This window comes from Sarcophilus harrisii, chromosome 4, assembly GCF_902635505.1.
Source record: "Sarcophilus harrisii chromosome 4, mSarHar1.11, whole genome shotgun sequence".
NCBI lineage: Eukaryota > Metazoa > Chordata > Mammalia > Dasyuromorphia > Dasyuridae > Sarcophilus > Sarcophilus harrisii.
Window position 1 is genome coordinate 286,981,019 of NC_045429.1, and position 15,759 is coordinate 286,996,777.

At 46.5% G+C, this 15,759-nt stretch overlaps 3 protein-coding genes and 1 pseudogene across 3 annotated transcripts; 2 read left to right on the forward strand and 2 right to left on the reverse strand.

The window, feature by feature from the left end:
• Window positions 1-810: 810 nt before the first annotated feature.
• On the reverse strand, window positions 811-1,342 carry LOC116423222 (histone H3). The gene has a single exon (XM_031965257.1). The coding sequence runs from the start codon at window positions 1,261-1,263 to the stop codon at window positions 853-855; it is 411 nt and encodes a 136-aa protein (XP_031821117.1). The 5' UTR covers window positions 1,264-1,342; the 3' UTR covers window positions 811-852.
• Window positions 1,343-3,460: 2,118 nt separating this feature from the next.
• LOC116423223 (histone H2A type 3) lies at window positions 3,461-4,040 on the reverse strand. Its single transcript, XM_031965258.1, has one exon. The coding sequence runs from the start codon at window positions 3,927-3,929 to the stop codon at window positions 3,537-3,539; it is 393 nt and encodes a 130-aa protein (XP_031821118.1). The 5' UTR covers window positions 3,930-4,040; the 3' UTR covers window positions 3,461-3,536.
• Window positions 4,041-4,260: 220 nt separating this feature from the next.
• On the forward strand, window positions 4,261-4,791 carry LOC100922922 (histone H2B type 2-E). Its single transcript, XM_003770582.4, has one exon. It carries the CDS (start codon window positions 4,339-4,341, stop codon window positions 4,717-4,719), a length of 381 nt encoding a protein of 126 aa, XP_003770630.2. The 5' UTR covers window positions 4,261-4,338; the 3' UTR covers window positions 4,720-4,791.
• Window positions 4,792-8,027: 3,236 nt separating this feature from the next.
• Window positions 8,028-9,046, forward strand: LOC100921443 (annotated as a pseudogene).
• Window positions 9,047-15,759: the final 6,713 nt, after the last annotated feature.

Sequence of the window (15,759 nt, forward strand, 5' to 3'; positions counted from 1 at the left end):
AACGATTTGAGGTTGAGCCAAGAAAATACGCGCCGTGAGCCCCAAGGCTTTTTTCTCTAAAGTTCTGGATAGAAAGTGCAGGGGCTGCGAGCGGCTTCCGCCTCCCTCCCCTCCCCCCCTTTTAGGGGCAAGCAACAACCGCGAAGGAGAGCAGAATGGCGGCAGAACGGCCGGGAAGGCGGGCCGCGCAGGAACAACGCACCAATCACAGCGCGGCTCCTTGCTTTCCGCTCTCTCCTCTCTCCCGCCGTTCAGGAGGCGCTCCCGACTGCCGGCTATGGCGTGGCCAAGAACCAGAGCGGCGTGAAGTTAGGGTTGAGGAGCCTAGTGAGCAAGGGCACTTGCGGCCAAGGACAAGAAGGGGACCGAAAGCCCAGATGGCCAAGCCTAAAGCTGCGAAACCCAAGGCAGCCAAGCCTCAGAAGGCGGCGAATACTTTTTCCCCCTACCGTGCTCTCAGCCCGGTCCCCTCATAAACTAAGCAAAGGGCTCTTTTCACAGGCAGTCTATGGACGTCAAAGGGTTATTTTTCTGGCGGGCGGGGGGCGGCTCTTTAAGAGCGGATGAAATCCTCCAATTACGCACGGCCATGCGGCAGCAGCCCCCGGCCCCACAGGGTGGGGGAGGGGAGAGGAACGTAAAGAAAGGGGACTAGGAAGGGGGGAAGGGGAGGAAGATGTCTTTTAAGTTGGTGAGTGGCTGGAGTTGAAAACCAAGCAAGTGACCGGTTTTCCACTCGCTACGCCACCGTTTGTGCTCAGAGGACCCAGCGTGTGTGAATATACAGCTACTCTTGTGTGAGACAGTGGGTGGCTCTAAAAAGAGCCTTTGGTTACTTAGGCTTGGAAGGTTTCAAGCTCTCTCCCCGCGAATGCGGCGAGCCAGCTGGATATCTTTGGGCATAATCGTTACGCGCTTAGCGTGGATGGCGCACAGATTCGTGTCCTCGAACAGCCCCACTAGATAAGCTTCGCTCGCCTCCTGCAGAGCCATCACGGCCGAACTCTGGAAGCGAAGATCAGTCTTGAAGTCCTGCGCGATTTCGCGCACCAGCCGCTGGAAGGGCAACTTGCGGATGAGCAGCTCGGTAGACTTCTGGTAGCGCCGAATCTCCCGCAGAGCCACAGTGCCGGGCCGGTAGCGGTGAGGCTTCTTCACGCCGCCGGTGGCAGGGGCACTCTTGCGAGCAGCCTTAGTAGCCAGCTGCTTACGGGGCGCCTTGCCACCCGTAGACTTACGAGCGGTCTGCTTCGTACGAGCCATAGTAAGTGGAAAGAGAAGGGAAAGGGAAAAGAGAGCAACCCAACGACTAACACCCAAACGAGCACAGAGAAACTGCCCGGCAGTCGCCTCTATTTATATCGATGACAACGTTCTGATTGGAGCGTTCGAAAGCCCTACGCCCAAATGAATTGGTGGAAAATCAACCCTACCCGCCCTCGAAATTCCGAGCAATTTCATTGGATAACGAGATCCCGCCCCTCGCTCACTTTCTTCTAGGCTCAGTCTACTCGCTCCTTTTCTTTCTTTCCTTCCTTCCTAGGGCCCTCCCTCCCCAAACCCCAGCCTTACTGCGCCCCTCTCGTGCGCTCGCTCACATTCACGTGTTTCAAATAGTTTTGCCGTTTCCACCTTGAGATTGATTTTTACTTTTAGTTTTTTGAGGGATCGATTTACGCTTTTCTTTCCACATTTAGAGCATTCTATCGACTCTCTATTCCCACTTACCTGTATGGAGTCCATTCCACCGTTCTAGAAGACTCAGAGTACCTTTAACTCCAGGTCTTCTCCTACTCGAATCTATGCCTTTTCCCCCCTCGCCACCTCTCTCCAGGCCCGCGATCCAAACCTGGATTTTCTTTAAAAAAAAGAAAAACCCCAAAACGAAAACCATAAACTTAAAAAAAAACTTTAAAAAAATAAAAAGATTGCACTCTTTATTGCTCCTCTTGGCTTGAGGTTGGACCCCAAGTTTACCTCTTCGATTGGGTTTTGGTCAGATGAGTGAAAGGAAGGTTCTCGGAGGTCCCATCGAGCCTGATATATCAGGCTCTAAGTCACTAAATTCACATCAGGTTGGCCCTCTGCTTATTTACAGAGGAGCTAGCTTTGAGCCAGTGTACACACATGGGGAAAATAGGTGCCCTCAGATCGATTCCACCGAAAATTTTAATAAACGCCTGCCTTTTCCAAAGAACTGTGGGCATTACACGTTGGGTCACCCAAAGCATAAAGAAATAAAACAACCAAAAACAACCAACCACGAAGTGTTTCTTCCATTGGGGGTTCCGTAGTAGAGGAAGGAACCCGAGCTTGTACAAACACAAAGACATTGAAGGAGGAAAAGAGCTAGAGCAATCGGATCATAAACTCATAAAGTGAGCTTCAGATGAAAATAAAGATTCCGTGGAACGATCTGCGTGAAAGACCAAGAGATCAGAGCGGGAAATATCAAGAAGCCTGTGTTGCAGGCAGGAGACAAAAGGAAACTGATGAAGGACTCGGCTGTGATGGCTCTGAAGGAGCTATTCGGGGGAATCTAACTGAACCGCCCTTTGCTTTCTCAAGAGGAGACTAGATGAATGGGAGAGGCTAGAAGCAGGAGGACTAGGGCCAGAAATGTTTGTGGTGACAAATAGAGGAAAATTTGAACTCGGGGGTGCTTAAGGAAGCGCTTAAAGGAACTAGGGTGGTGGAATGGGGGGGGGTATTCGGAACCACCGTGACTGAGGGGGATGCGAAATGACACGGAACGAAATGGTCTCTCTCCGCGAAAATAAAGGGCATTTCGAGAAGGCGAGAGTGGGCTGGGGATGGGAGAGACCCGAGTTAGGCACGTAGTCTTTGGCGATCCGTTATGGACTGGGAGCTAGTAGTCTCAGGGAAAGGGATGAAGACCGGGATCCCCGAGTTAAGACAGACAATGAGTGTAGCCTAGAGTGGGAGCCCGGCAGTTATAGGTCCGGAGGTGGATGATGATGCAGCAACACAAGGGAAATTGAGGAAGGGTCAGCCCGGGAGGAAGAGAGCCAGGAGAGACCCAAGTCGTTTCAAACGCTTCACTTGAAATTTGGCAATTACGTATACCTTCGCAAGAGAACTTCCACTTCCCTAGTACATCAAGAATTGGCCTGAATTGGACCTCTCACAATACGCAAACATTACTCTCCCTTCTCAGCCTGAATATGTGTAACCTTTCTGTGACCGTGACTTCCCTGACTCGAGTCTATGCGGCAACTCCGGGCGGAGATAACCTAGCCTGCTCTTGAGCAAGATTCGGGTTTGTCAATCCAATGCTTGATGAGAGACTTGGGGCACTATATGTGTCCCCGAAAGCTAAAAAGTGTGCCAAGCCGGACGAGGGGCAAGTATTGGTATCCATAACCCCATAACCATCCCGATTTTCCCGAAGCAGGAACAGCCCAAGTCTATCAGCTCTTTTTTTGAAAGCGTGGGCGGCTCTGAAAAGAGCCTTTGATTTCTGCGTGGTAGACGAGTCCCCCATTTCCAGGGACTGTTCCGTCAGCAGGGCTGGCTTACTTGCCTTTGGCTTTGTGGTGACTCTCGGTCTTCTTGGGCAGCAGCACGGCCTGGATGTTGGGCAGGACGCCGCCCTGAGCGATGGTCACCTTGCCCAGCAGCTTGTTGAGCTCCTCGTCGTTGCGGATGGCCAGCTGCAAGTGGCGAGGGATGATACGCGTCTTCTTGTTGTCTCGGGCCGCGTTGCCCGCCAGCTCCAGGATCTCAGCCGTCAGGTATTCTAGGACCGCGGCCAAGTACACCGGCGCGCCGGCGCCCACCCGTTCCGAGTAGTTGCCTTTGCGGAGCAGGCGGTGCACTCGGCCCACCGGGAACTGCAGGCCAGCCCGGGAAGAGCGAGACTTCGCCTTGGCACGAGCTTTGCCTCCCTGTTTTCCGCGTCCAGACATGATGGCAGAAGACGTAGGGAAGTAGGTAGGACGGGTAAATGGATAAAGGAATAAGATAGATAGACAGCAACTTACTCAGAAGTTGCGACAGGCGAAAGATGAGTTTCCTTCCGCGTGAGACCGAACTATTATCCTGCAAGGCGGTAGCCTAAACGGCGCTGTCCGATTGGTTACCGACGTCTTTGGACAAGGCAGCCAATTGTAAAGTAGGTTTGGGATCTTATTATTTACATATACCACTCCCACCTGGGGCGGACTCACTAGACGCCGTCCAATCAGAACGAGGACTCCAGCATCCTTCATTTGAATGAAAGCCTTACAAATAGTCTAACATCACCGCCGATCTCAGCAGTTCTCTCTCTCTCTCTTTCTCTTTCGGTCGTTGCGTTTTGGTGAAACTTTCGCAGCTATGCCTGAGCCCGCCAAGTCCGCTCCTGCCCCGAAGAAGGGTTCCAAAAAGGCCGTCACCAAGGCCCAGAAGAAGGACGGCAAGAAGCGCAAGCGCAGCCGCAAGGAAAGCTACTCCATCTACGTGTACAAGGTGCTGAAGCAGGTGCACCCCGACACGGGCATCTCCTCCAAAGCCATGGGCATCATGAACTCCTTCGTCAACGATATCTTCGAGCGCATCGCCGGCGAGGCGTCCCGCCTGGCGCATTACAACAAACGCTCCACCATCACGTCCCGGGAGATCCAGACTGCCGTGCGTCTGCTGCTGCCCGGGGAGCTGGCCAAGCACGCCGTGTCCGAGGGCACCAAGGCCGTCACCAAGTACACCAGCTCCAAGTAAAATGGAGATCTCCGGGGGTGCCTGAAGGCCAGGCCCCTCAACCTACACAACGGCTCTTTTAAGAGCCACCCACTTCTCTCAACGGGAGAGCTGACGCGCCAAACTAAATGCCTGTTGTCTGCCGCTTCTCTAAATGCGGGCGGGGGCGGAAGGGAAAGGGAAAGGGAAAGGTGGGAAACAGCCCAAGTGCCGGACGCCAGCTCGGGCTGCGGGTCCGGGCTCCTGGGACTTCTTCCTTTTGGTCACCACCTCAGTAGTCGGGCACCCATGCTTCGGGCTCTCGAGCCATGGGTGCTTTCTCCAATTGCACGCCCTTCTCCCGCCCTGGGTGCCACGGAGCAGCCGCACCAAGTCTTCTTTGCTCTTCTCTTCACAGAAGAGACCGCGGCTAGCGAACCGTCCGCAGATGGACCGGCTCGCATTGCTGCCGGCTTAATAGTCTGACAAGTCGACCTCCCTGCGCTTTCAGTGGAAATCCATGTGTGCCCATGGCTGTGCCGGGGAGAGACTCGGGCACACCTCGCTCCGTCTCGATTACGGTAGCATTTACCTGCGAAATTCTGCGCTACTACTCCCTTGCTTGGGACTTGGCAACTCGCAACCCAAATGCAATCTCTCGGAGCTTCGGGGAGGCTGCAAGATGCCAGGGCTGCGGAAAGGACAGGCTGGACAAAACCGAAGCTGATGGTCAGCTCGGGCTACTGCTGTTACTCAGTTCTATCACAGTCTGCACGGTTTTGTGTTTTTTTTTTTTGGGGGGGGTGTTTGGTATGCGGAATCGTTTATCTACTAGGAGCTGGTCCCCTAACCTCCCTCTCTCCTCAGATCTCAATTTCATGTAGCTGCTTCAAGCTGAAAAGGGTGATAGAAATTTGGCGGGGGAGGGGTTCATGCCAGGAAGGGTTGTGAGAACTGAAGACAGCAGTATCTGGTCGTGTGTCGTGTTCCCAATCAGTCCCCGTGTGCAGGCTGGAAGACAGTTGAAAATTCACAGCTTGAAGCGTAGAGAAAACAGATCTCAGGAGCAGATTAAAAAGTGGGGTGTCCTTCAGGGTGGAAATGAAGACATTTAAGAATGGGGTAGTTTTGCAGATAATGCCTCAGGTCCCGTTTGTGGGCTGCATTCAGAATGCTAATGACCCATCTAACTATCCCGAACGCTAACGAAAAGTAGATGCTAGGATTAAAAAGTTAAAGAGAGTTGGTTCCTCAATCTGGCCATAAAAATCACCAACATGGTTTAGGCAAAGATGCTGAGCCTTGCCCCCCTACTATCCCCACTCTTTATGGGGGAGGGGTGGAAGGGACCAGAGGGAGTGAAAAGAGCTGAGAGCCTCAGGTTTTAGTTCAGGTGAGAGAGTTAAAAGGAAATCAACAGTTGTTTATAACATCAGAGTGGGAGAAACATCTAGGGCTCCGAATAGGTTCCTCTAGTTTTGGCCTTAGTATATTGGCCTTGGACCGCTGAAAAAATTGGGGAGGTGGGTCCCAAGTCTCTCATTAGGCTGGAAGTTTTTTAAGTTTTGAAAGAGACAATTCTGCGGGGCGTGTTTCCGCTAGCCGCTTTTGCATTAGGACAGAAGTGTCGATAGCAGTCCCAGGATTTGGAAAAAAAAAGAAAGAAAGAAAGAAAGTACTTTAAGAGCGCACTTTTAAGCTTTTCAAGGGGTCCAGAGAGTTGATGTGTCGAGGGAGATTGGAATTCAGCTAATCTAATCAGAATTCAAGTTTTGAGGCATTTTTTTCAAGCCAAGTGTCTCTGTGAAGTTGTGGTCCCTTTAAGAAACTGATCCCTTTCAGATTCCCAGCCCCTCCTGGCTGAGGCATATCCTCCCCAGACAAGTTGTCTTTCCAGGAGGCCAGAGCTTTTGATTCAATTACAAATCCTGGTCAAAAAACATCCCTTTGAATTCCAATAGGAGATACAGGCTTGTCCTAGTCCCCATTCTGACTTGCTTGGGCCGCCCAGCCCCCACTGGTTCTGATCTGCTCGTGCTGTCCCAATCCAAGACACTCAGTAAAATAGCTTCCATAAATGAAGCTAGCTCACTCAAGTGCCAGGACTTTCTGTCCACTGAGAACTACATTCTCAGTGCAAAACTACATTTCCATAGATCCGCCATGATGGAAGTCAGTCTCTGGGTACATTGATTTCTATCTTACAATAAACTTTCATTTTGCAACTAACATTTGGGAATGATTGAATTCTTTCACTCCTAAAACCTGTGGGCGATTTAAAGGGGATTCTTAATAACTCTCTTATAGCCACTAACCTGTAGACCACCAGGAATCTAGACCTCTCTATCATCTGCATTAAGAGACAGCCTAAAGGTGAGTCTTTAGGGATAGGGAAACAGATCCAAGCTTTCCCAATTCTATAGCTCTTGTCTTCTCTGGGCATCTCTAGAGAGAGACAGAAGGATGTGACAAAAGCTCTCCTAAGAGGGATATTTGTCAACCCACAGAAATTTGTCCAAGTGTCTGTGGACACACAAATCTGGATGAGCGCAAGGCTCCAGACAGCTCGACCTGTGTGCCTCTGGGGAATTCAAGCTGTCCCCCCCCCACACACCCCAACTCCTACCATCCACCCCCTACCCCTGCTATAGAAGAGTGATATGGTGGCTTACTGGGGGAAAAAAACTCATGAACAGTCACCTGTTAGAATCCTTACAAGGTATTAAGTCACTAAAATTGATAGAAACAATGCTTATGTTTACACCTTTGAGAGTTCACACATTAGCTCACACGTTAGTTCATAAATTTGGGAGATTCACAAATCAGGATTCAGTATGAGATTCACAATCTCACTCTCAGGAGGAGTCAACCTTTGAGTTTACACCTCGAAAAGAGCATAAAAGGAGCTGAGTCAGTGGAGTCCGTCAGTTGAGGAGATTGAGAAGCTAGAGATTGCAGTACAGCAGAACTGGGTATTCGAAAAAGGAGAGGCTGAAGCTGGCAGAAGCAGAGGCAAAGAACTAGCAACAAGAGCTGTCGGAACCAAGGAAAGTTTACCAGGCTATTTTGGAAGAGACACTAAAAGACTGTCCTTTAATCTCTGGCTGCATGTGAGGAGATTATTAATCTGAACTGAAACTAAGGCTGCCTCCAGAACCTCCCCAAGAAACCTGCTCCCAGAGAACGATCATATTTTAGAGAAAAGAACACCCCATTTTGGAGCCTGAATGTGGGACTGACAGGACCCTGATCTCAGTGGGAAAGCCTCCAATCCTGATTTCAGTGGAAAAACCTCAGATCCTGAATCCAATGGAAAAGTCTCCTCAACCCACAAGCCTTTTCAGGCTTGATTGATTCTTCGTGATTGCATTTGGGATTTTCTTGGCAATGATACTGGAGAGATCAGGAAGCAAGCAGGCCACCACCCCTGCAACAACTACTACCTGGCACGGAAGCGGACCTTGCAGGTAATTGTGAGCTCCTTGCTGACAGAGGCTGGGTTTGAGAGTGCTGAGAAAGCATCTGTGGAAACATTAACTGAGATTTTACAAAGCTACCTTTCAGAAATCGGGAGGAATGCTAAGTCCTATTGTGAGCACACGGCTAGAACACAGCCCACACTCTCAGATGTTGTGGTCATGCTTGTTGAGATGGGTTTCAATGTGGAAACTCTCACTGCATATGCTAAATGGTCCCAGAGGATGGTCATCACAGCACCACCAGTCACCAATCAGCCTGTGACTCCCAAAGCCCTGACTGCTGGACAGAACAAGTCTCACCCACCTCATATCCCTAGCCATTTTCCTGAATTCCCTGATTCCCACATGTACATCAAAACTCCAACATACCGTGAACTTGTGTCAGATTACCAGGTCCTTCGAGAAAAGGCTGCATCACAGAAATGTGATATAGAACGGGCACTTACTCATTTTATGGCCATGACAGGCGAGACACAGTCTTTTCAAAGATGATGTCAGCACATTTCCATTGATTGCTGCCCGGCCATTTACCATTCCCTATCTGACCGCCCTTCTGCCCTCTGAATTAGAAATGCAGCAGATGGAAGAGACTGATTCTTCTGAATAGGATGAGCAGACAGACACAGAGAACCTTCCTCTCCACAGCAGTACGGATGAATCAAGAGCAGAAAAAGTGAATGCCTCTGTTTGACAGCAGAAAACTTCTTTGTCATGGAGCCAGACTGGGGAGGAGAATCTTATTGGTAACCCTTATCTACGACCTGTAAAGAAACCCAAGATCTGTAGGAAGAAATGAATTAAGAATGAGGACATTCCATTCTGGACTTGTCTTCTCTGTCTTCTTAAAAGCAGGGAAGAAAGGAGTTATTCACCATTAAGCTTAGGCCTTGAAAGAGTCTCTCTGAGCTTAGCAGATATTTTCCTTGTCTCTTTCTTTCTGAATTTCCACTTTCCCACCTTGAGGTATCTTAAAATGAAGCTATCTCAACTTTTTGAGATTGGATGACATTTTAGCTGCAGGATTAACCCTCCCTCCAATAGAAATAACCTCTAGAATGCATTTGGCCAGATGTCTCCCATGGCCCTATGGGTCACCTAGGACTTCTTTTCTGGTTCCTCTTTGTGGATGAAAGAAAAAAAACCTCACTTGCAAAAGGATGCACATGTCCATTCCCATTCCATTTCAAGATCCCCAGGAAGGAGAGGGCTGGGTAGCCAAACAGGAATCTAATTGTTAAATGTTTGGCTTCCGAGAAACAAGTTTTTAATAATGATGTCCCATGCAGTCTGTATTGTGGGATAGAAGGAGATGTTATGATTTCATTTTTTATTCCAATTAAAACACCTAGGAAACTGTATTCCAGACAGCACTTTTATTGATCACCAGCTGTTAGAATCCTTACAAGGTGTTAACTCATTAGAGTTGATGGAAACAATGCTTGTCAACATCAACACCTTTGGGAGAATTCACATATTAGAGCTCACACCTTTGAGAGTTCACATATTGGCTCACACATTTGGAGTTCACAAGTCCAGGAGATTCACAAATTACACCTCCCACAATCCTACTCTCGGAGGAGGAGTCAGCCTTTGAGTTTATAAAAAGGAGCTGAGTCAATGGAGTCAGTCAATTAAGGAGATTGAGAAGTTAATCTGTGGTCGGGCAGAACCAAGATTCAGAGGGAGCTGGAGGCAACAAAAGACAAGCTACAAGAGCTCTTGGAACCAAGCAAAGAGATACACCTCAAAGAAAACTAACCGGGCTATTTTGGAAGATACAATAAAAGATTGGATTTTAACTCCTGGCTGTATTTGAGGTGATTGTTACTTGGAACTGAAACGAAGGCTGCCTCCAGAAACCTTCCCAAGAAACCTGCTCCCAGAGAACCATCATATTCTAAAAAGAAAGAACACAACCAGCACTCCTGGCCCTGGCCTCAAGGAAAGAAACTCATTCTATGGCTTGTAAAAGCCTGAGAAGCCCAGGTTGAAGAGGAAGTGGGTTGCTGTTTGAATTGCTTTTCTGCTTTGAGCCCCAGCACGCTCAATGAGCCTTTGCTTTTTTTTTCCTAGACAGAAGGTGAAGCCTTCTGTAATCTCTATCTCCTGAACAGGAGGTAACTTCTGAGGAAGCTATGACTAAAATATTCCAAATTCTTCCTTTTCTCTTGGCCAGAAAACAGGTTCTCAAAGAAAATTCTGCATAAGCTGCTAAATATACTTTTGGCTGTTCATTAATACAGGGAATTTATTTTGTTAATGCCAACTGAAAACTACTGGATAGTCACATATATTTTAAATGAAAGAAATAAGGAATCTCCTGTGGTATTTTGCTTGAAATCCTTTTGGAGAGATAGTCTGGTACCATAAAAAATTTTATTCTCTCCTTCCCTTTGTCTTCTTTATTATCTACATTTCCTTTCCCTAATAACTAAAACTTCTGGGCCTGATAGTGCTGCCCATAAACTATTTTGGATGGAGTTATTTTGATGGAGAGACTCTTTCTTAGGAGAAGTTTGTTTGTTTGCAATCAAAGATAAGTCTGCTAATCAGTGTCTTAGGAGAGAAAATTTTATATTCTGACCCCAGCTTTCCAGGGTTGTCTATGGTTAGCTAAGACTGCAATATCTCTTTTACAATTGAAAATTATTTTCACAGATCTATAGGCTTTGTGAATCTTGAGTTGTTTTCAGCCCTTAGAGATGAGCGATGTGGTGAGTATAGAGAAAGTTTGCATTTTGGAAGTGAGCACTAAAGATGATGAGACAGAAACATTTACAAACTTTGTTTATAGCTAGCTCCTCCCAAGAGCCCGGGAAGATGGTCACTGTGTTGTATGTAGTTTTACTACTGTACTTGCACATCTTCAATGCCAAAAAGCATTTACCAGCACCTACTTAGAGGAGGTACTTGTTAAATGGAGCTTCTTGTTACTTCTGCCAAGAGACCTGAGCCATTATTGCTGAAAGACCATGTTCTGAGCTTTGCTGAGCAAAATGGGTCCATGTGAGAGAATCTGGGGATGGGCCATTTTCATATCACCCCCGACAGAAGGTTGTTCATGTATCATGTTGATCCTGACTTTTAGCTGTTATGTAAAAACTGTATATACACCTAAACACTTATTTGCAAGTTTTTCATTTTAATAATTTGGATAAAGTTTTTTGAAGGAAAAAATATGGCCAAAGCCAAATGAAAACTTGTTTATGTATGTGCATAATAAAAATCTGTGATGTAGATAGAATGGAATCACAACTTTGGCTTATTGTCAGGAATTATTGTGTTGACTATGTTTGTGTGCCATAGCTCAAAATCCCCTTTTCCACCACCAAACAAAGGAGAAGATTTAAGAAACATCTGACACTGAAAGAGCATAGCTGACAATGAGACTGTTAAAAGAACTTTAAAATCTTCAGGAATCATTGGATTCCTTAACACAAGATAAAGACTGTTTCACTTCTTGAAAACCAGCAGGAATCAATTAGATTCCTTGAGATGAAAAATTGTTGATGAGACTATTGCAGTACTTCAAAGCTTGCAGGAATTATGGGATTCCTGGCACATGAACTAATGGACAACAAATTTCTTTTGGACTATTTCTAGGACTTATGGACATGTATAAATTCTCACGTTGATTCGTGTTATTTGTTTCATCATTCCTAGTCTGTTACATTGCTATGTGCTTATGTAATTTATAATTATGTGATTATGTGTAATAGCTCCCATATTGATGGATTTAGGTATACCTGTTTCAAGTGAGCCCCTTTCCTTTAAATGTGTTCTCCAAATTGAAAGTAGTTAAGGAGTTTTCAAATAGTTTCAGTCTCTCCCTCTAGCTCCTCATTTCCTGCTGCAGTCAGGGAATGAGAAGAGAAGAGAAAGAAAGAAGCTATCTTCACTGTCTTAACAACGTAATTAAATTTGTCCTTCTTGAAGCTGCAAGCTGGCCAGGGTTGGAGCTTAGAAAAGAAGCTTTTAATTGCTGGCAGGGACATAGAACGCCAATCCAGAAAAGTAGGAGAGAGAAAGCAACAGTTCTTGGACTGAGAAAATTAGGAGCGAAAAGTTCCGACCTATAAGGTTTCCACAGCTAGGCTATTCATCTCCCACAAACAGCTGAGGAAATGGCACTTTAAGCAAGTGCCCTGAGACTAGGAAAAAACCGAGAGCAGTTCGGAATCCCCCGTCTTTAAAAGGCTGTGCCGGGAGCACTGCTCTAAGGCAGGATAAACAGAAATCAAGGAAAGCATGTCCCGGTTTACAATGTTTGGGGCAAGCAGGCTTCCTGAGGGCTGGAGCTGCTGCTCCTATAAGAGCCGGGCAAAGGGTCTGGGAGTGGCGGGGCCTGCTTGTCCAGAAGCCGGTGAACTCCTGTGGGTTTAAAGTTGGCGGAAAACTTTTTCGGAGATTTGAGAAGATGAGACTGCGTCCCCAACCTCCCCACTGTATAGTGCCCCAATAAGGGGACGGGACAGGAGCATTTAGGTGACAGGTTGCCAGGCCATGTGGGAAAGGTCTGAAAGAGGCCTCAACGTCTGTGACCCCCTACTCTGTGGGAAGGGCTCAAGTATGGCTCCTCTTAAGTTTCTCTGGTTATCTCCCCAAGACAGATCAAAGAGAGTGCTGGCCTGGGACCCCCGAGAGGGCCCCATGTGTTCCCTTGGTCTTGGGGGGTGGAGGTGGGGGCTAAAGAGATGCTTCGTCTCTGGACTCGGAGTTCCTCCCTGAAGGCAGGGCTTTCTGGTGAGAGCTTCAGATGCAAAGGAAGGCCCTTTGTCCCTGGAAGAGCTGGACAGAGGGACTTTCCTCAAGGAAGGATTTTCAGAGGCAGACGTTTTTCTACATTGCTGAGAAGTAAAAATTTTAGTTTCCCCAAATTCTTGCAGCATCTCTCATGTAGGTCTCTAGAGATAGTGAGACAAAAGGAGGTCTTTTGTCAGTCCACAGCTGTGGTGTTTTTCTTTTGTATAATATGATGGTTCTCTGGGAGCAGGTTTCTTGGGGAGGTTTTCTGGAGGCAGCCTTAGTTTCAGTTCTAAGTAATAATCACTTCAAATGCAGCCAGCTGATAAAATCCAAACATTTATTTTCTCCTTCCAAGTCTTGTCTTTTTCCTTGGGCCCAGTTAGCTTTCTTAGAGGTCTCTCTCCCTCCTTGGTTCCAAGAGCTCTTGCAGCTTGTCTTTTAGCTCTTCCAGCATCTACCTCTAGCTCAACTCTGACTCGTGGCTTCTCAATCTCCAACTGACGCTCCCCTCTCAATCTTTTCATCTCTAACTCAATCTCCTCCACTGACTGACTGAGTGACTGAAGCTCTAAGAGCTTCTTATATATGATCTCTAAAAGGTGTGAACCCAAAGGTTGACTTCTCTCTGAGAGTGGGATTATGGGAGGTGTGAATTCACAAAGTTACAAAGTTTTGTGTATCTTCCCTACTTGTGAACTCCAATGTGTGAGCCAATGTGTGAATTCTCAAAGGTATAAACTCAAGTATTGTTTCTACTAATTCCAGTGAGTTATCACCTTGTTTCAAGTGACTCATAACACACAGCAATTTGTAAAGAATTGTGCACCAGCATAGAGCTCTAACAATGACCCAAGCCTGACCTGGGTGGCTTGGGTGTCCACTACAGAATAGGGAAAGAAAAAAAATATCTTTTACTTTGTCCTAGAGTTCCAGATATCCTGGTCCCACTATCTCTAAAAATGATGTGACAAAAAGGAGGCTTTTTGCCTGAAAATGCAGATTCTCTTCCCCCAAGAATACGGCCCACAGCCCAGACCAGGTCTGGTTGCCCACTACCTTTAGAGATAGAGTGAGACAAAAGAAGGCTTTTTGTTGGAGAACAGAGTATTCCTGGAAGAATACTGCACCAACAGCTCAAAACCCAAATTAGTTTTTAGTGTCCAGATATTCAGGATTCCCTGTCCATCAGGGAATCATAAATATGATGAGGTTTAGAGTGGTCTAGATTCCTGGTGGTCTAGGGGTTAGTGGTTATAAGAGAGTTATTAAGAATCCCCTTTAAATCGGCTGCAGATTTTAGGAGTGAAAGAATTCACTCATTCTCAAATGTTAGTTGCCAAATGAAAGTTTATTGTAAGATAGAAATCAATGTACCCAGAGACTGACTTCCATAGTGGCAAAGCTATGGAAATGGAGTTTTGCACTGAGAATGTAGCTCTCAGTGGACAAAAAGTCCTGGCATTTGAGTGAGCTAGCTTCATTTATGGAAGCTATTATATTGGGTGCCTTGGTGGGGGTTGGGACAGCTTGAGCAGATCAGAACCAGTAGGGGCTGGGCGGCCCAAGCAAGTCAGAATGGGGGCTGGGACAAGCCTGTATCTCCTATTGGAATTCAAAGGGATGCTTTTTGGCCAGGATTTGTAATTGAATCAAAGGCTCTGGAATCCTGGAAAGACAGCTTGTGTGGGGAGGATATGCCTCAGCCAGGAGGGGCTGGGAATCTGAAAGGAATCACAGATCAATAGCAAATACAATTTCTTAAAGGGACCCCAACCTGCTTCACTATATCTCAAATAACAAATTTCACTGAAGTGATTAAACATAATTTCTTTCTCTCCCTCTAGCCCCACGTGTTCCTGCTGCAGTCAGGGAACTCGGAAGGGAAAGACCATCTTTATGCCTACTCCATGAAGGCCCCAATTTAATTGAATTGCTTTGGAATCTTGAAATGACCAATTGCTAAATTTACTGATCATTATTCTCAAACAAACTTTTCCTGAAGTTCCAACTTTGGCCAAACAGAGCTTGAACCTATAGAAAAGTCAAGCTTTTTTCTTTGTTTTTCCCTAACAAATTTTAAATCACAGAACAGAAGTACTGGAAACATTCTACAGGGATCTCTAAAGGTCAAATCCTCAAGAACTCACGCTCACAGGGAAGTGATGTGACCCACAGGAAGCAGACAACATTGGTCAAGGATGGTTTATGTCCTTTTAGTCTATCCATTGAGAAGGCTTGCGTCTTTAGCTTCTAAGTCCTGGACAAAGTTGAGGTTCACCATGTTCCAGGAGCACATGGCAGGGGTTGGGATGGCTCCTAGGTGTACCTGGGCCTCTTCTTGCCAGAACAAAATAAATGCTTTCTCTATGTACTTGAAGATGTCTCTGATTGGGGGTAGGGCAGGGGGAAGGGCAGAGAGGAGTAAGAAGGCCAGTGTAGTAGATAGGCCAACAGCCTCTATTGTGGCTGCATCAACAAGTCAATTTTGTATAGCTTGGCCTGTACATAACAAATTAGTTTTGTTTGTTTTTTAAATAAGAAATTATGTTTGTGCCACAGGACACATGGGACAAACATGTTATTGCCATATTAGAAAAAAACTTAAATAAGGTTGAATTTCCCCTTGACATAACACAAAATATTCCATAAGTTGCATCCATCTAAGAAAACTATTCACACTAAAATTTTCTTCTCCAAACTTACACTGAAGATGTTTGAGATTTAATTTCAAGAATCAATAAAATAACAGCTGGGTTCCACAAACAGCTGCATCAAATTCTTACATCCTTTTGAAGCATTAAAGGACCATATTCTATATAAACATATACATCTAGTAACAGACAGATAAATAGGCCAA

Bases quoted from the DNA above. Each gene is read 5' to 3' on its own strand.
- LOC100922922 (XM_003770582.4), top strand. From the start codon at position 4,339: ATGCCTGAGCCCGCCAAGTCCGCTCCTGCCCCGAAGAAGGGTTCCAAA.
- LOC116423223 (XM_031965258.1), bottom strand. From the start codon at position 3,929: ATGTCTGGACGCGGAAAACAGGGAGGCAAAGCTCGTGCCAAGGCGAAG.
- LOC116423222 (XM_031965257.1), bottom strand. From the start codon at position 1,263: ATGGCTCGTACGAAGCAGACCGCTCGTAAGTCTACGGGTGGCAAGGCG.